The 20,539-nt window shown below is 42.6% G+C and overlaps 1 protein-coding gene across 1 annotated transcript in view; it reads right to left on the bottom strand.

Moving 5' to 3' along the window:
- KIZ (kizuna centrosomal protein) overlaps window positions 1-20,539 on the bottom strand; it is a 116,135-nt gene that overhangs the window by 42,803 nt on the left and 52,793 nt on the right. The window contains exons 8-10 of the mRNA XM_056862274.1: window positions 15,674-15,824; window positions 13,615-13,771; window positions 12,339-12,404 (exon numbers count right to left, since the gene is read on the bottom strand). Coding sequence (XP_056718252.1) covers window positions 12,339-12,404; window positions 13,615-13,771; window positions 15,674-15,824 — 374 coding nt within the window. The remainder of the gene's footprint in view (window positions 1-12,338; window positions 12,405-13,614; window positions 13,772-15,673; window positions 15,825-20,539) is intronic.

Consider the following 20,539-nt stretch of genomic DNA (forward strand, 5'->3'; position numbering starts at 1 on the left):
CCTCACAAGGTGTCTGTTGTAGGGAGGGGAAGGGAAGGCGATTGTAAGCCGCTTTGAGACTCCTTTAAAAGGGTAGAGAAAAGCGGGGTATAAAAATCAACTCTTCTTCCCCCCCCCCAAAAAAAACCGCACACCAAAAAATAAAAACAGTTTTTGGTCTACAAAATATTCTCGCACACTTGGGTGTAGGGGTGTCTTTTCTGACGGCAGTCTGCTGCTCTTCCCACAACGCCCCCTCAAAAGTTGGGAGCTCTCTAGAGCAGCACTCCTGAGGCATAATGTGATGCAATGGGGGGGAGAGAAATAGGTTTTATAGTGCTTTTTAATCCTGTTTCCCCTACAAGGAGTTCAGGGGGCCAGCCAAGCAGAGTTTTCCCCATTTTATCCTCACAACCCCCCTGTGAGGCAGCTAGCCCAGAATTGTTTCACAGCAGGGTGGGTTCTGAATCCACGTCTCACAGATTCTAGCCCAACACGTCAAAACAGCTCTGCGTAGGCAGTCTTCTTTGGTTTTGACAACAGATTCCCAATGCAGGACAGGCTCCAAACTATTCACATCCCCAGAGATTATTTAAACATGCAAGCTTTTCTATAGTTACAGATCGATTTTGAAATCACAGAACCTGAATCTATCATCAGACTATGAAATCGTGATTATGAAAAATGAGAACTCTGTTGTCCGGTTAACTGAAAATTACTTTTTCATCTTTTTTCAATACTGCAGTACAGATCTAATCTGAAATAAGGAAGAAATGACAATATATCAAACTTAAGCATTCAATTCTCCTTTCAATTCCTGCTATCTCAGATCCCCTGGAATCCAAGTATTCCTTCAAAAGGCTGCTTTCACATGACACTTAAATAGGCTTTTGCAATCCCAATGCCTGTAACTTACGTACACTAAAATGTAACTTGCATACACTAAAATGTATTACTGACTTAATAACTGCACACTTCTGCTTTCTATCCTGTGTTAGCTGTAATCAGAACTGTACACAATCAGAGAACAAGGGCAATTTTAGAGTCATGTGAGGAAGCGTCAATTTATCCAGACCAGCAATCTCTCACAAAAATTTGGAAGAACAGTTTTGTCTCCAGTGTTGGCTCAAGACCAGGCATCCTCTGCACCCACTCTGCTAAACCATTCCAAAAGACTGGTACAACAACAACAAAAAGTATGAGGGCCCTAGGCTTCTAAAGGTAATAACCAGTAATAGCCAGTGTGGTGCAGGATCAGATGAGCAGGTGCTGTGGAACACAGGCAGGACAATCTTGTTTGTGGGCTTCCCAGGGGCACCTCGTTGGCCACTGTATGAACAGACTGCTGGACTTGATGGACCTTGGTCTGATCCAGCATGGCCTTTCTTATGTTCTTATGGATTAGTGTTGCACTATAATCTGGAAGACCAACATGCGAATCCCTCTTCTGCCATGGAAGTTTACTGGATGACCCTGAGCCAGTCACACACTTTCAGCTGAGCCTACCTTACAAAGTTGTTGTAAGGATAAAATGGAGGGAGAGAGAACAATGTAAGCCACTTTAGGTCCCCATTGGAGAGAAAGGTGGAGTATAAATGAAACAAATATATAAATATAATTGGCACTTTGAATTGGGAGTTTTGCTGCTGCTTTTTCTACCAACTGAAGCTTCCAAGATATCTTCAGTGGTGGCCCAGGTACAGCATGGTGTGTGTGTAAGATTTTGCCATCAAGTCACAGCTGACTTATGGTGCCCCTGTAGGGTTTTCAAGGCAACAGACATTCAGAGGTGGTTTGCCATTGCCTGCCTCCATGTGGGCTGAGTTTGGAGAGAACTGTGACTGGCCCAAGGTCACCCAGCAGACTTCATGTGGAGGAGTGAGGAATTGAACCCGGTTGTCCAGATCAGAGTCCGCCACCCTTAACCACTATGCCATGCTGGCTCTTGATATTACATGTTACAATAGTCTAACCTGGAGGTCACGGTAGCATGGATCAGGGTAGCTACGTTGGCAGAGCCCAAAAAAGGGCCCAGCTTATGATGAAGATGAAAGAAGATGATGAAGAAGAGTTGGTTTTTATATGCCAAATTTCTCTACCACTTAAGGGAGAATCAAACCAGCCTACAATCACCTTCCCTTCCCCACCTATCCTGTGAGGTAGGTGGGACTGAGAGAGCTCTGAGAGCTGTGACTGGCCCAAGGTCACCCAGCTGGCTTGATGTGGAGGAGGGGGGAAACAAATCAAGTTCACCAGATTAACCTATGCTGCTCATGTGGAGGAGTGGAGAATCAAACCCAGTTCTCCAGATCACAGTCCACCGCTCCAAACCACCGTTGTTAACCACTACACCACGCTGGCTCTCGCAAGATGGAACTGAAAGTAATAATAGAACACTTACTATGGACAAATGTAATATTTTTTTAAGAATAGTGAGAGTAGCTTGAGAACATCCTTACTGTGTTAATCCAGTACATTTTTGGCCCTGAACTCGCCCAGTGACAGCCTCCATCTTGAAAAAAAAATGGATTTCAGACTCTGACTCTATGTAGTTTGTGATCATATTGAAGTCTGGGTTGTCCTACTGACAGTCACATCCCTACCTGTATGGGCGATAGGAACCCATGCGAACTGAGGCCCCCTGCTTAAGGGGGACCAAACTAACATACTGCACACTCATTAAAAATATTCCTTCACTTTCACAGAGAGACATCTGAAAAAGTAGTTCTACAAGTTTCCAGTGCAGTTCAGTTTAAAAGTGACAGGGAGAAACAAGCCACAGAGAGCACCTTTGGCTGGTACGAATAGCTCTCACCTAGGGTTGCCAGGTCCCACCTGGCTACCAGCAGAGGATGGAGGGTAGGGTTGCCAGACCCAGGTTGGGAAACTCCTGGAGATTTGGGGGTGGAGCCAGAGGACAAGGACCTCAGTGGGGTACAATAACATATAGAGTCCACCCTCCAAAGCATCCATTTTCTCTAGGAGAACCCACCTCTGTAGTCTGGAGATGAGCTGTAATTCTGGAGGCATCCCTACTCTGACCATGAAAACTCACCTCCCTGCCCTTCCAATTCCCAAAGCAGTTTTGCCACTGTTTTTAAAATGTTTGTGATTTTTTAAAAATAAAGGTGAAGGTTGAATGTATAGCCATATAAACAAACACACCCACACCTTTTTTTTTTTTAAAGGCAGACAGTCTACCTGGGGCAGCTGCCAGACTGATGGCTTGCTGGAATATCTGGTCAAGCAAGATGCAAAGCTGGGCTCACACCGCAAGGACACATTATGAGCACCGATAAAACGCCTCCTCTCTCTTTTCCTGGGGAAACTTTTTGAATTTCACTTATACTTCACACCCTAATTAATACAATGTATTGAAAATTTGAAAGAAGCGATAGGAAGGGATCTCTGCTCCCATGAAAGCAAATGCACGGGAGGTGGCCTTGATCCTGACATAAGTGCATTTAAAGGCCATTTATTTTATTTCCCTAACAGCAGCCACACCACACATAATGCACATTAAACTGCTTTTTCCAGATTTTCAAAAGGTTATATGCAACACAGAGAAGAAGTAGGCTGACAGAATCAAAAGGCCTTGTTGTGCGCACACAAACCTCTGTACAAACGGGGGGAAAGAGCAACTTGGACTGACATCTCCTGTGCTCGGCTACTTAATATTTTACCTGCCAGAGTATGCTGGAGTACTAAACATCAGTATTTTAGCAACATCCAAAAGCCTGCAAGTAGCATTTTATACACAGGACACAATCCGGCCAAAGGGTGCAATCACATGCACATTTCCTTGGGAATAAGCCCCACTAAGCCTGTCTGACATTTTTTGGGAGTAAACACACACAGAATGTGGCAAGCACTGAAATCCCTCCCAATGGATTTAGAAGTGCTTTGGCTGGATTATGCCCACATTTTTCATGATTTCTGGAGGCATAGAAGGACTGCCTGCATAATCATAACATACAAAATAGCTCTCAGAGCCAAGGCAGCAGTTACCATAATTTTTGAGTTATCTGTGTCCAAGATCTAGCCTTTACAAGTTGTCTATACAAAAATGCAGTTAAAAAGGGAGATAATACAGAGTTGCACTGCTGTTCATCCAGTGTCTTCTGTGCAGGCACGCATGGGACTGCACAGGCACAGGCCAGCCATGGAGGAATTCTTGAAAGCTTCAGAGAACTTGGAGTGCTCCCCCCTCCCCTCGCCCGGAGCCGAGTGGGGCTTTTTCCCCGCCCAAATAGTCACATGACAAGGGTGGGAGGGAGAGCTCCTCCCTCAGCTCTCCCTTCACCGCCGTGGAGGAAAGGCACCAATCAGATGCACACAGATAAAACGGCAGCCCACAGCAGGGAAAGGGGGGAGGGATGCGTGCCTGCACAGAAGATACTGGATGAACAGCAGTTACTGGAAAGTGCAACTTTGTTTTCATCTGCTTGTCTTCTGGGCAGTCCTGCATGGGAGAGTGGCAAGCTAAGTTACCTTGGAGGCGGGTGTGAGCTCCTCACTGGATCAACAAACGTAACACTGCTCTCCCAACAGCTGCAGCGTTCCTGGAGTCGACATTGATGGAGTAGTGTCACAGAAACGTGGACGGAGTGGACCAGGTGGCAGCTTACAGATGTTGTGCAGATCCACCCTTCCAAGAAAAGCAGCTGACGAGGCTTGGGCTCTGGTGGAGTGGGCCTTGATGGACAAGGGACAGTCTACCCCTGCTGAGACATAGGCTAACCTGATAACTGTAACCACCCACCGGAAAATGGATTGTGCCGAAGCTTCTTTGCCCTTACGGGGACCCTTAAAACAAATGAACAAATTTGGGTTCTTGTGAAAGGACTTTGTATGGTCCAAATAAAAGAGTGCCCTTGGTACATCTAGTGTGTGTAATGCTTGCTCAGCAGGTGTTCCTGGAGCAGGGCAAACACCGGTAACACTATATCCTGGGACATGTGAAAGGGGGTGACAACTTTGGGCCAAAATTCTAGGCTAGTCCTGAGGACCATCTTATCTGGGTGGAACCTTGTGAAGGGGTGATCAAAACAGAGTGCAGCCAGTTCCCTCACCCTTCTGGCTGAAGTGATGGCCACCAAAATGCCACTTTGAAGGAGACAAAAGGAGATGTCAGACTTGGTGAGAGGTTCAAATGGTTTATGTGCCAAAAACGATAGAATAAGGGATAAACTCCCACTAGACAAAGGTGGCTTAATAACAGGGTACATATTTAACAAACCCAGCAGAAAATGTTTAGATTCAGGGGCAGAAAACAACGTAGATGCACCAACACCTTTATGGTAAGATAGGGCCACTAACTGCACTTTTAAAGAGGACACAGCTAACTCTGTATCTCTGAGTTCCAACAAATATTCAAAGACAGTTCGTGGGGGACAAGAGCAAGGGGACAAACCCTGAATTGTAGCAGAGGGTAGCAAACCGTTCCCATTTAAATTCATAAGATTGCTTGGTGGAAGGTTTTCTAGAGGCCAGAAGAACCTCAGACACCCTGTCCCTGTGTGAGTCATGGGAGAAGCAGCCATGCCGTCAGATGGAGAGATAGTCATGGTACAGGGCCGTCCCCTTGGCAATCGTCTTGGCGATCAGAGGGAAGAGGGGGAAGAGTAGTAAAGGCCCATCCCATCGTATTTGGAAGGTGTTGCCTAACGATGCCCTGTCTATGCCCACCCTTGAGTAGAAATTGGGGCATCTGGAATTGTGCCATGTTGCGAACAGGTCCACCCTGGGAAATCCCCATTGCTGAAATATAGGGGTAATGTATGTAGAGTTGAGCGAGCACTCGTGGTTGCCAGAGACCTGTCTGCTGAGTTTGTCGGTGGTCACATTGTCCTGGCCGACCACATGGATGCCAGACAAAGTGATGGGGTGCTGTATAGCCCAGGACCATAACTGGGAAGTCTCCATGCAGAGGGACAGGGAACCCGTGCCCCCCTGTTTGTTCACATAGAACATAGCCACCGTGTTTTCCATGGCTATAAGAACGAGCTATCCTTCCAACAGCACTGCAAAAGAAGCAAGAGTGTTTCTTATTGCCCTGACTTCCAACTGATTGATTTGCATCAAGCACTCACTAGAAGACCAATGGCCCCAAGCCCTATGGGAAGCACAGGAGGCACCCCACTCCGAAAGGGAGGCATTGGTGTAGACAGTATAATTGTGTGTAAAGGTGCCTAGATGAGAACCTTTTAGCAGACTATTATCCAGGGACCACCACTGCATGGAGCAGATTAACAGTCCTAGGGATAGACAGCAATGTTGTGGGACAACGTTCAACCTTAAGTGGCATAAGAACCAATTTTGCAAGCATCACATACACAACCTAGCATAGGGGACACATAGGTTGTCGAAGCCATAACCCCCAACAACTTTTGTATTGTAATGGCCCTTTGGAAACGGTTGTGGGTAAAGGAGGAGACCATGGATTGAATGGCTCTGGCCCTCTGGACAGGTAGGTAAGCTGGAAGAGTAGGGGCACTGAGAACAGCTCCTATGAAATTGATACACTGTACCGGTGTCAAGTGGGACTTGTCTAAGTTGATTATGAGGCCCAGGTTATTTAAGGTGTGGCATGCAAGGGAGATGTCCTCCTGCAAAGTTTGGGCAGAGGAGAGATGAACAACCAGTCATCTAAATATGGATAAACCACACAACCCTTGGTGGAGAGGTAGCCAACCACAGCCGACATGCACTTTGTGAAGACACGAGATGCCGTCGCTAGGCCAAAAAGTTAAGACATTATACTCGTAACAATGCCCTGGGCACTCAAAACGCAAACACTTCCTATAAGTGGGATGAATGGACTAATTGAAATATGCATCTTGTAGGTCTAAAGTGGCAAACCATAGGCTTCCTGATAACAATGGAAGCACGTCTTTCAAAGACAACATCCGGCATTTAGTGACGTATAGGTACCTATTGAGGGCCCTAAAATTGAGGATAGGACATTGACGGCCCCCTCCACCAGAAAATATCTGGAATAAAACCCAGGTCCCTCCACCGAGACATCAACTTCCGAATTGGCACCTTTCCGTAATAACCTTTGAATCTCCTCAACCAGGACAGGAGAAGCAGTAGAGGAAGGTGGTGGAGGAGAAGAACAAGGAGGCAGAGCACGAAAGTGCAAACAATAGCCATTTTGTATTATGGCCCGCACCCAATCATCAGATGTAACCAGGGCCCATTGATTGGAAAAATTAAACAAGTCAAAACTAGTCATGCTGCAGGCTTCGATCTAGCTTGCACAGCTCTAGGAGACTGACCTCCCTGTCTACCCTTTCATTTGAACCCTCCACGTCTCCCCTGTTGGGCTGGGACATAAGGGGGGTTGTAGCTCTGTTGAGCTGGATATGGATGGTATCAACAAGGTTTATTATAAGTGCCAGGCTGGAGTGGGAAGTACCTTTGCCTGTAATCACCACTGGACTGTGTTGTGATGCCCAAGGACTTCACATTTTGTTTATTCTTCCAGATCGTATCCAGAATAGTATCAGTTTCCTCACTGAAAAGGAATTTGCCTTCAAACAGAAGGTCTTCAATTCCGGACTTTGTGTCAGCCAGCAACATTGAGCTTTTAAACCATGCATGTCGCCGTAAAACCACTGCCGAAGCCATGGATTGGCAAGCACAGTGAGCAGTGTGACGGGAAGCATCTAATTGCTGCCACCCAAGGCGGGATCCCTCTAAAAGGGTGCTTTCTTATCTTCAGGTAAAAAATCTAAATACTGGGAAACACAGTCCCAAAGAAAAAATTTATATCTGCCCATGATGACCATGAAGTTACTGACACAAAGTGCTAAAGCACTGGAGGAATACATCTCCCTTCCTAATGCATCCAACTTTCTCCCCTCTTTATCAATTGGGAGGAAATTATTGCCCCCTTTAAATGATGAAGGAAGAGAATCTTTAACAATCAAATTGGGAACAGGATGTTGAAACAGAAATTCAGAACCATCAGGTATGACTTTGTAAAGAAATTCAACACATTTTGTGGACGCCCGCATGGTGGACGGACAAGACCATACAGATGTTGCAATATCTTTTAGTCCCTGGATAAAGGACAAGTCAACAGGTCCAGTGTCTGAACTGTAAAGGACACCCAGGATAGGGTCTGATGCCCTAGAGTCAAGCTGGGAATAAGGAATGTCCAGAGCCTTGGCCATTCACATGAGCTGATCTGAATAAAACTTCAAATCGATGGCGGGGGGGACACACACACTGGTGTTGAGTCTTCAACAGTGGCATCTGGGTACGGCATTGAGGACTCTTCCACATTCTTCTCGGAGTCGGAATCATCAAAGTGATGGGAAGTTGCATGGAACGGAACCAAGGCTGAATGGTCACAATCAATGTTGAGGAACGACTAGAGTCTCAGCGATGATGATGCGAGACTGGGAAAGGTGCTTCCCAATAGGGAGGCAGTGGCATGTACGGATTCGGATAGAACAACCAAGGCACCAGGAACATGGGACCAGGAACAGTCGTAGCATGAGTGTGTTGCCAGTCAACCTCCTTCCTCTTAGGCTTCACTGAAGGCTGAGTAGACATCTCTACTACCTCAGGTTCAGAAGACGAGGATCTGATGACCCCGAATGGCGAAGGCGTCCTAGAGGGAAAGAGCAACTCTGGAGTCTCGTTGCCGATGAGATTCTTTAGGCACCAATGATGAGCGCCCGTTAGGAGACACGGATGCTGTGTTGAGCGAGATCCAGACTTCTTCCATGGCTTCGACGACGAGAAAGTCTCGGTGGTGATGGGGACTCTCAGTACCGAGACGAGGTAGACGCCTTAGGAGAGGTTTTCCCAGCTGGAGCTTCCGGTCAGTGTTGAGACGGTTCGACAAAGTATCAGACAGTTATTTAACTTTAGACGACGATGACGGAGCTCCTTTACTAGACTTTGAGGGTCTTTCAGGGTCTTTTTGACTTTTTTGCCACTTCTCAGACTTCCCTGAGGTAGATTTCAGGGGTGAAAGAGGTGTGGCCAAAACCGCTGGGCAGAAGAAACAGAAGGGGTACCTGCCCTCCCCTGAGACTTTGAAGAGGCTGTAAAATCCACCGCCATGAGGGATTTCTCCCATAACACAGTCTTCAGACAAGAAGCACGAAATTGCCAGGCCTTCGGAGTAAGGAGCCAGCATGAGGGACAGGTTTTGACAATGTGGGACTCTCCCAGACAGTAGAGACACTGATCATGCTCATTGTTAGTCACCATTTTCAGCCCACATTACATACATTTTTAAAACAAAGCCACAGCAGAAGAGAAAGCTTCCTTACAACAGCTGAATAAATCTGAGGTAATTTCTTCAGAGCACATCAAAACATGCCCTCCCTACACGGTGGTGAAGAGAGAACTGAGGGAGGAGCGCTCCCTCCCACCCTCATCATGTGACCGTTTGGGCGGGGGGAAAGCCTGCACTCGGCTCTAGGCGAGGTGAGGGGGGAGTGCTCCAAGCGCTCTGAAGCTTCTAGAAGCTTTCAAAAATTCCTCCGCAGCCGGCTGGCCTGCTCCTGTGCAGTCCCATGTGGGACTGCACAGAAGACAAGCAGATAAACTGTTTGTTTATTGAGTTAATTAAAGAAAAAGGAGGGAGGAGAGGGAAGTGGGTTTTTATTTTGTAAAAATTGCCATGCCTATATAATCAAGGCTGCACTGAATACTCTTATGCATCCATTTCCAAGTGTCGCAGTAGCAATGATCTCATACCCAGTATAAGGAGACACCTGCTAGTTATGTCATCCTTTGCTTGCAGTTTTGAGGCTTGAAAGTATTTTAGCTGAAAAAGTGTTATTGATGAAACAGCTTATGGCCTTCTAGCGTGCTATGTTAAAACTGTACTGAAAGAATTTGTTAAAATAAACATTTGTGTTTGTGCTGATTTTGCTTGTCACAATAGCCAGCAAGGTAATTAGAAGTAGTCACATGATTGTGATAAGTAACTTCAGAGATTGATCAGATAGATATGTTTTCTCTATAACTAGACATGCTTGTGAAGACCAAATCAGATTTTCTTGGGCTGAAACTCAGAAGTCAGAGATTGAAGGACCCCTGCTTGGTAAGACATAGGGACCTTCTTGGCTTATTTGATATTCCTTAAGAGCAATGAACAAGAGACTGAATTCTGATTTGTTCCAACAGACAACTAGTTTTGATATGCATTAGAATAATGTTAGGACCTTTGTACTTGCCTGTTTGTCTACACTCTGCATTAAGTTCAATAATTTTAGTTCTATATTGTATACTGTCTTGTATAATAAAAAAGAACCTTTCCCTTTTTCAATAAAGGATAGAAAGATGAATACAGGTGTCGATTCATTTGCTGGTTACATGCGGTCCTAGAAATAAAACTGTATAATCAAAAGTTGGAAGGGGTGATAGCCTTTTCTGGCATGGTAAAGCAAAGAGTGTTATGAAGCTGCAAATGACCCTCAAAGCAGAGCTCTGGCGAATTTTCAATTCATAATCTCTCTAAGAGTTGCAATCTCAAAAGCCGAACACTACACAGGTAGAGTGGGTTCAGCAGAAAAATACATTGCTCCTGAAAAACATATTCCGTTTTCTCTGGAGAGGATTTCTTTCTCCACCCTTGATTACTCACGTGAGTGAATCTGGCCAATCAGATTTGACTATATGATGAAAGCATGGAAAGAAAACAAAGTCTTTTCAAAGTGAGGGCAATGCTACCTGAACAGGAAACACTTTCCAAGCAATTTCAAAGTGGAGGGGAGGCATTTTCCACAAGGCCAAACATATTCATGAGAAAGCTCAAATACTTGCAGCTCAGTCTTATATGCAAGCCAATTTATTCATGAGTAACGGCAAAGCTTGTTTTTTAAATAGTAAATTGCCCCAGCAAAGGGCTGTTTCAAAGAAAGAGGCTGTGTTCAGGGAAGAGGAGAAATAAGAACAATGAAACTGCCCGATGTTTCTCTGGACATCAAAGACAGAACTGTGGATAAGTTAGCACCTCTTTACACAAGCACTAGCTTCACACGCATAAATATCCAGAAGTAAAGAGCCTTGTGGAGAGTAAATACAGCCTCAGCAATATTGCACAAAAAACAGATGGTGAAGACATATTAGTGTATGTGTGTGCGTACACACACACAAAATCCATATCATCATTATAATATCCATACCCCAGGCATTCAGCTAGTCTGAGAGATCTTTCTCCATTATGTTCAAGTTCCTGTTTTTCAATTCTGCACAAATCCTTAGAGAGGACATTAAAATACTCTACTACTTTGCTCATATTTACCAGGGATCAGTAATGAAAATAAAACATCAGTGTCTATACCTTTACAACTGACATGAATCTTTCAGACACCTTCATTCAAAAGACCTGTTTTGTCATTTAACAATAGCGTGCACATGCGCAGATCCCATTTAATTCACCCCAGCATGTACAGGAGAACTTCACAGTGGAACTTATTTTGTTACTTTGTACTCCCAAATTATCTGATACTTGGTGGGAAAATATTGGGTGCGAAGGGCACAAATCTCAGGGAATAACTTCCACAAAAAAGTACAAACCCCTTCCCATGTCTGTGTAAGCTCTTTTTGCATTAAAAATCCAAAATGACAGTTTAAAGACATTCTCCAACACTTCAATGCCAACTCTTTGCACTTTAATATGATAATGAAGCCCAATTTGCAAGAAAGGTGTTTCCTTTTTTCCAAAACTGAGTAGCAGCTAATTTATTTGCTACAAATGGGCATCTGCCAAGCATGCTAATGCACACAATGTCCCCCAAACCAAAACTGCTGTGCCATCTCTGATATTCTTTCTAAACAAACATAATACAGCCAACAGAAAAGCAGATCTTAACAGGTCCTGATTAAACCTTATTGCAAAACATTTTTTTAAATTATCACAGCTCCTTTGTAACTGAAGCACAAACACTGCTTCCTGCTCGGTGCAATTTTCCCCCTTGCTCTTATTCTTATGATATACATTCAATGATACACGCATAAAGGAAAAAAAGAGTCAAATCAGAAACATCTGTAGTTTGTCATATAATTACTGATTCTTCCCCATGGAGACTGACCTTTGTAGCACTGATACGAAGACCTGAAAGGCTAAAATGACTAAGGATATTCAGAAGGGTTAAAATGTAAACCATGATTAAAAGGAATTAAAATAGGGACTGTTATTTTGCATCTTGGTTTATGTTAACATAAGCATGGACTTTATGATCTTACATTTAATCTCTGCGCTCAATATGTAGTAACTGAACTTACTCACTGTTAGAGGGATCTGCAAGCTGCTGAAATGCAGTGTTTTGATTATATAATGAAGTCAAATCCTGCATTTGAGGTTATTATGCAGCCATTACTTTTACCTGAAACAGGAATCTTTTCCACCAGGCTTTCTTCCTTGCTCTCATCTTCACTCCAGTTTGTGACTTCTGTATGTGAACACACACAATAATGAAGCACACTTCAAAGTCACAGTGATCAGACCAGTTTGTTTCCTTTTCAAGCCCCATTCCCTTTAATTTTTCACTTTTGTTATCTCTTGTTTATTGATCTAAACTGTCCATTACAGTTCTTTACAAAAGGACCCTACTGTGAACTTTAGTCAAATAAGCTGCTGCTGTATCTCTGTGCGTATGACAAAGAAAACAGTAAACCACCCAAATACCTAAAAGAGTTTGGGTTTAAGACCTCCCCCCACTTTTTTTTTAAGGCAATGATAACTTCAGCATCTGGACCTTTAACCCAACAGTAATATTTGATGTATGTTTTAAAAAATCTTAAACCCAGAAAATTAGTTTAAATCAGTCTCTTTTATTTATTTAAAAAAACTAGTAAAAGCAGCCCTTTGCTTATGTTTACTACGTGAAAGAGCGGGTGGCCTAATTGCTTGTCCATTTTGGCCTTTGATGCCAGGATGCTCTGTGAAACACACTGTGCAAAGCCACCAGCTCTGGCTTCTAAATCAAATTACTTCCTCCAGCCAAAAAATAAAAATAAAAAATTAGTCTACCAGATCCTTTTTCTTTAAATAAAGAAAACCCAACAACATATGCTTCTCAGCAAGGAGCTGTTTCTTTTTTAAAAAAATTAATAAAATGAAGGGCAGTATCTATGTTTCCTCTGTACTAATAAAGCCATCACTTTCCCACACATTCTTCAATATTTCTATCTATAAATTTGTTTCAAAATCTATAGCTATTCCATTTGCACATTCTATTTTAATGGAGCAACATGTGTTTCTGGTTTATACCTGAGAACAGAAAGGGTGTTAGTTTCTGAAAAGGACAGAAATAATTGCTACTGATAAGCCACAGACAAAAGGATCTTATTCAAATATAACTTCAAATATAAATCTATTCATCCGCAGGTTTGGGCATATGCAGCTTCAAAGGAAACACTTCAACAGTGCAACATGCTCCATGCATTTAATCCCGTATTTGGATAGTAGTTGGCTATATGGGTCTACCCTATTTATTTAAGAGCCCCACATATGCATTCTCCACATGCCCACCATAGCTACTGAACTAGAGCAAATACTGCTTGCAATTTTCACTGTTGCATTTGCAAAGTCATAATCCTGAGATTCCAGATACTGCAATAAAAAACTAGGAATGCATCTAGACCACTTATGAATATTACCATGTTTCCTTGCACCATTACTACCAAACAACTGTGCATGTTTTTCGTGCTTTATTTTGGTTTTGTTTGTCTGTGAACTACAAGATGTTACATCGTTGCAAGGAGATGATTCATCTTCATATTCTTCTGGAAAGTTCTCTTTCACTAATGGCATAACCTAAAGCATTGGAATTAAAATATTATATTGTAATATTTTAAAAGACAATAAATCCATGTGTATCCTATTTTAGAACCCTGCCCAATGCTGCCACAATATTTGGGAAATAGACTTCTGAAATGTTTTACAAATTCAGTTTCTGCTCCCCTAGACTTTGCCTTTATTCACCCATTCAAAATATTTACAACCACAATTTACCCCTAATATACAATTAAGACATTTTGAAAAGCAGCACTCAGTTTCTCTGTGGAAGTCATATACAATTTATTGGTATCTCATGCATATTCCAGAAGAACAAAATGCCACTGTGAATCTGCTTCCTGAGGGCACCTTACAGGAAGAACACTAGTCAGTCACCCCTCTACATCACCCCCCAAGGACTTCACATCATCAGGTTCCTCATATATATCCCCAAAGCTCTTGCTGCTAACGTCGTTATTGGACAGCTTGGCCAACCATGAAGCGTTTGGAGAGTTTTGCCCCCAGCTCAGTCCCTGGAGAACAAAATGGCCCTGAGAACGCAAGGGCTGGCCATCTCTAGTAGAAGAGATGCAAAGAGATGCATACTTGGTTGGGAGTAAGCCTTCAGTGTAACTCCATAAGTCCTTTTTAAAACTAATATAAAGAAAATCCCTAAATTATACCAGGTACTGTCAAGAAACTAAGTGCCTTAGTGCAGCTTCTTGTTTCATCAAGCTGTGACCTTTGGCAACTGAGATAAGACTCCAGATGCTGGGAGGAGGCAGTTTCCTAGTCTCCAAGGGCGAGCACAGTGAAGCCACATTTCATCTAATTAGCGAAAGATGAAATTATGAGCCTTGTCATTTGTGGGAAATGGGAGGGCTTAGCCTGCAGATAAGCTCTACCACTTTATCTCACACTGACCCCTTGGGGTCATCTGGCTAGTAACAGGGTTATGTAATTAATTGAGATGGATCTGATTGGTCAAACGAGCTCAGGCCAACTCAGACCCTTGGCCAGAAAAGTTTAGTATTTTCAGCCAACTTTTGTTCTTGGTGCCTTATCTATGGCTCCTTGACCCAACTTTGGACCATGCAATTTTGTGCCTGTTTGATGGGTCAGACATGCTGTCTGAGCATTTTGACTCTGGAAAGAGTGAATGCTGGATGATTTCAGCTGGAAGAGTAATATCTGGTAATCTGAACTAATGTTATTACTGTCCTGTTTGGTTTAGTCTTCGTTATTTTAATTCTCACTGCTCTTTTTAGAAATATTCTTGCACAATTTTAATAATTCACTTTAATTATATCTTGTGGTGTTTTGTCTTCAGGTGGCTTCAATCTAATTCCAGTACCTAGGCCTACATGGCTACACCTACTAGGTTAATTGTTTTGTGAAACTCACGCTGCAAGTGGTCTACCTTGCAGGGGTGACTTTCTTGACTTTAATCCCAGGAAGGTTGGAAGCTCACCCCTTGGCGTCTGGCTGCTTGGGTAGTGAAAAGGGGGCTGGTGGCAGCTAGTAAGACTGAGGTATGAGGATTCATACCTCAGGGTTTTGTAATTTTGTGTGTTATTGACCATCCTAAGAATCCCTTGGACTGGGGGTTCTCGACAGGTACATATTCTCAGATCATCAGAGAAGTCATGAGGATAAATAGTAACATGCAATATACATCCTAGCTTCAAACTGACTCTTTTCCTGACACTCTGACGAGCACATTTATAGAAGCAATCGTGCCCAAGCTTTCAGCAGTAAAATACAAAACATATCCAGTATTTTTAAGATCTTATATTGAGATGTATCTAACTATATATATAATACATAAAAAACCTTTAAGAAGGGTTTTTTTTCCTTAGAGCTTTCTCCAGATCTCAGTTTGCTGCCCTAGACAGACAAAAGAATAAGACAAATTATTCAGCAAATGAAATAAGTACTGACCAGGCCGTCTTGCTTATTTCTGTCCAAAATCAGTAAGGTACCCAACATGTCTTTCACGTCTTGTGTGAGTGAAACATTGTGCTTTTTCAAGAACAAGACATGCTCGTTTAAACGTTCCCATGTCATTGCAAAATAAGATGACAATTCAGGCCTACAGAAAGACAAAAGTAAATATTGTAGGCAAGACACCAAGTATTGGTTTAAGAAATCAGAAATAGACACATTCAACATTACCCAGAATTTCTAGCATGAGATTCATTATTCTGAAACTCTTGATCAGACATCCAAGCTGAAGTAAAGGTAATCTATTGCTGCAGTTACTTCTAACAAATCATAATTATAATATTAGGTTCTATCATTAGGATCTAGCTATACATATTAGAACCAGTTGAGCAAGAGGCTCGACTTAGACCAAGCGTCTTGGATTCAAATCCCCAGTGCTAAGGTAGCTCATAATCTAAGGCAACCTGGAAGTGCTACATACTAATAATATACTATTATTATATTAATATATATACACTAATAACTAATAAGAAAATTAAAGCTAGTCAAATGTGCTGTACACATTTGCATAGTTATAAGCATATTCATACCACTGATTCTGTGAAACAATGTGCCTATGCTATTTTGTGCAGGAATGCAGTTTTAATTTAATATCTTGTTGGGCTGTACATTCCAAAATCTGTTCTTGCTGCAACAGCAAAATCAGGCCAAAATACAAAGCATAAAGGCACACGTAAGTAAATAAACAAAGCTCCCACTTCCCTGTTCATTTCGTAAATTTCCTAAGCCTATTTCAAAACAGTTTTTATGATATGCATGACAAAATAAAGAATTTTCACATCAAAGTACATAGAGATGCATTCTAGCAATCCTTTGGAAAATATGAGTTCAGAAGCAAACAGGAAGCACCAAAAGTACTTTTTTGATGAATTAGAATCCTGGTGGTGGTGGAAAGTGTCCATCAAGTCATAGCTGACTTACGGCAACCCCATATAGTTTTCAAGGCAAGAGATGGTTGGAGGTGGTTTGCCATTGCCTGCCTCCATGTGGGCAGAGAGAGTTTTGAGAGAACTGTGACTGGCCCAAGGTCACCCAGCAGGCTTCATGGAGAGGAGTGGGGAATCGAACACAGTTCTCCAGATTACAGTCCACCGCTTTTAACCGCTACATCACACTGGCTCTCTGGAATTCTAGCCACTCAGAAATCACAATGAAAAAGAGGGAAATGGTGGCCAGTAAGGTAAGAATGCAGGACTTGGATCTGGGAGATCCAGTACAAATCCCCACTTGCCATAGCACCTCACTGGGTGACCTTTACAATTGTTGTAAAGATAAAATAAAGAAGAGGAGAATTATGTAGGCTGCTTTGGGTCCTCCACTAAGGACAGCGCTATGATATAAATGAAGTAAACAAATAAATGGTAAGGACTATAACTCAGTGGACCCAGAGTAGAATAGACGAGTTTTGCATGGAGAAGGTTCCAGATTCAGTTCCTGGTATCTCCAGCTAAAGAATCTCAGAAGCAGGGCTACGAAAGAGAGGCCTGCTTAACACCTTGGAGAGCTGCTGCAGCCAGAATTAGATGGATGAGCCAATGGTCTTACATTTTCATATGTTTTTTTTTAAACCTCTCTCTTGCTTTTTCTAGTAATTTAATTTATTTGTATGTGGGAAAGTGCCTGGGAAATCTCACACAATTACCTTTGACTTTAAAAGAGGGAACTTCTCTAAAATGAGAAACCTGGTAAAAAGAAGTTGGAAAGAACAGTTAGGAGGGTTAAATCTCTGGAAAAGACTTGGGGGTTACTCAAGTCCACAATTCTAGAGGATCAGCTAGACTGTATACCGCAGGTCAGGAAAGGTGGCATTAAGTCCAAGAGGTCACCACCATGGCTAATGGGTAAGGTTAAGGAAGCTATTAAGAGAAAAAAAGGCTTCCTTCAAAAACTGGAAGGATTGCCCAAACAAGGCAAACAAAAGCAAACATAAACTTGCACAAAGAAAATGCAAGCAAACAATTACAGCTGCAAAAAAAGATTTTGAGGGACATATCGCTAAACACATCAAGACCAACAATAAGAAATTTTTAAAGTACATTAGGAGTAGGAAACTAGCTAGGGAAGTGGTTGGATGTAAAGGAACACTAAGGGAGAATAAAGTGATTGCTGAGAAACTAAATGAATTACCGGTATATTGTCGAAGGCTTTCACGGTCAGAGTTCATTGGTTCTTGTAGGTTATCCGGGCTGTGTAACCTTGGTCTTGGAATTTTCTCTCCTGACGTTTCGCCAGCAACTGTGGCAGGCATCTTCAGAGGATTAACACTGAAGGACAGTGTCTCTCAGTGTCAAGTGTGTAGGAAGAGTAATATATAGTCAGAAATAAGGCTTGGCTTCCTGTTCTGAAAACCTCCAGACTAACAAAGGCAACAGTCAACAATAGCCATGCAGATTAGCCTTGGATTACACACATTAACAGATCACTTCAGGATACAATGGTTCCATATTAACATACCATACCCTCATTAGCACATTATCTTGATACTTACAGGACAATGATTAGCACATTACTTTTGCAGGACAGTACTCAGCTCAAACCCAACCCCTTTCTGACTATATATTACTCTTCCTACACACTTGACACTGAGAGACACTGTCCTTCAGTGTTAATCCTCTGAAGATGCCTGCCACAGTTGCTGGTGAAACGTCAGGAAAGAAAATTCCAAGACCACGGTTACACAGCCCAGATAACCTACAAGAACCAATAAATGAATTATTCTCATCTTGTCTGAACTGTTGAAGATTTAGGGCAGATTCCTTCTCCTGAACAGTGGTTTTGGGAAAGGGAGAATGAGGAACTGGGGTAAATAGTGTTAACAAGGCAGGAAGTCCTAGAACGTCTAGACAAACTGCAAACTAACAAGTCACAGGAATACATCCTAGAGTTCTTCAAGAACTCAAATGGGAAATTGCTGAACTTCTAACAACGATATGTAACATGTCTCTTAGATCAACCTCTGTACCAGAGGACTGGAGAATGGCCAATGTAATACCCATTTATAAAAAGGGTTCCAGTGGGATCCAGGAAATTACAGGCCAGTTAGCTTAATGTCTGTTCCAGGAAAATTAACGGAAAGCATTATTAAAGATAGAATTGTCAAGCATATAGAAGTGCAAGGCCTGCTGAGCAAAACCCATCATGGCTTCTGTAAAGGTAGGTCCTGACTCACTAACCTATTAGAGTTTTTTGAAAGTGTCAGTAAGAATGTGGACAGGAACGAGCCTGTGGACATTGTCAAAAGCCTTTTGGAAATCCAAATACACAAAGTCCCCCACCAAAGACTGCTAAGCAAACTTCATAGTCATGGGATAACAGGACAAGTCCTCTTATGGATTGAGAGCTGGCTGAAAAATAGGAAGCAGAGTAGGAATCAATGGTCAGTCCTCACAATGGAGGGATGTGAGCAGTGGGGTTCCTCAAGGATCTGTGTTGGAACTGGTGCTTTTCAACCTGTTCATCAATGACCTGGAGTTGGGGGTGAACAGAAAGGTGGCCAAGTTTGCAGATGACACCAAATTATTTAGGATGGTTAAAACAAAACCGGACTGTGAAGAGCTCCAAAAGGATCTCTTCAAACTGGAGGAATGGGCAATAAAATGGCAAATGAGATTCAATGTGAGCAAGTGTAAAATGATGTATATTGGGGCAAAAATGACTTGGGGCTTGATGAAGATTTCAACCCAGTGTGTGGCTGCTGTGAAAAAGGCAAATTCCATGTTGGCCATAGACAAGGAATAGAGAATAAAACTGCTGCTTCCATACTGCCCTTGTAGAAATCTATGGTGAGACCACACTTGGAATACTGTGTACAGTTCTGGTCCCTACACCTAAAAAAAAATTGCAGAACTTGAGAAGGTGCAGAAAAAAGCAACCAAAATGATCAGGGGACTAGAGCAACTGCCCTATGAAGAACGGTTTAGCGCTGTTTAGCTTGGAAAGAAGGCGGTTAAGGGGTGACATGACAGAGGTCTATAAAATTATGCCTGGTATGGAGAGTGGACAGGGAGAAGTAGAGGGTGAGAGATTCAAAACAGATAAAAGGAAGTATTTCTTCACACAACGCATAGTTAAATTGTGGAACTCCCTGCCCCAGGATGTGGTGATGCCTGCCAGCTTTAAGAGGGGAGTGGACATGTTCATGGGCTATTCATGGCTTCTGGTAAAAATGGATACTAGTCATGGTGCATACCTATTCTCTCCAGGATCACAGGAGCATGCCTATTATATTAGGTGCTGAGGAACACAGGCAGGACAATGCTGCTGCAGTTGTTCTGTTTGTGGGCTTCCTAGAGGCACCTGGTTGGCCACCGTGTAAACAGACTGCTGGACTTGATGGACCTTGGTCTTATGTAGTATTCAGAGTGGCTTACAATGTATGAAAACAGCATGACACATTAAGATTACAACTAAGAGCCATTACATAAATTAAAACTCCAGTATTAACAGCAGTATTTAATGTGGCAGGTATTATAACAAATTACAAGTCAATACCACTACGAGAAAAACTAAACATCCCAGAGAGAAATGAAATCACAACCAAATAGTTCAAAGGTAGAATGAAACGGCAAGGTATTTTGCCTGACACTGATCAGGGAAGATTCCCAGGAGATAAAACCTACCAAATGAAACCAATCAAGAGTACAATATTTGACTTAAGGTTATGATGGCCCAAATAACAGTTGATAGGTCCCAAGCTTTTCACAGTGTTGGTTGAAAGTACACCTCTACAACTTAAAAAATAGGAAGAATAGCCTGTCAAACAAGAAGCAAAGCCCACCTTTCTATCCCTAGACAAACTGACCC

Source organism: Euleptes europaea, chromosome 17 (genome assembly GCF_029931775.1).
Source record: "Euleptes europaea isolate rEulEur1 chromosome 17, rEulEur1.hap1, whole genome shotgun sequence".
NCBI lineage: Eukaryota > Metazoa > Chordata > Lepidosauria > Squamata > Sphaerodactylidae > Euleptes > Euleptes europaea.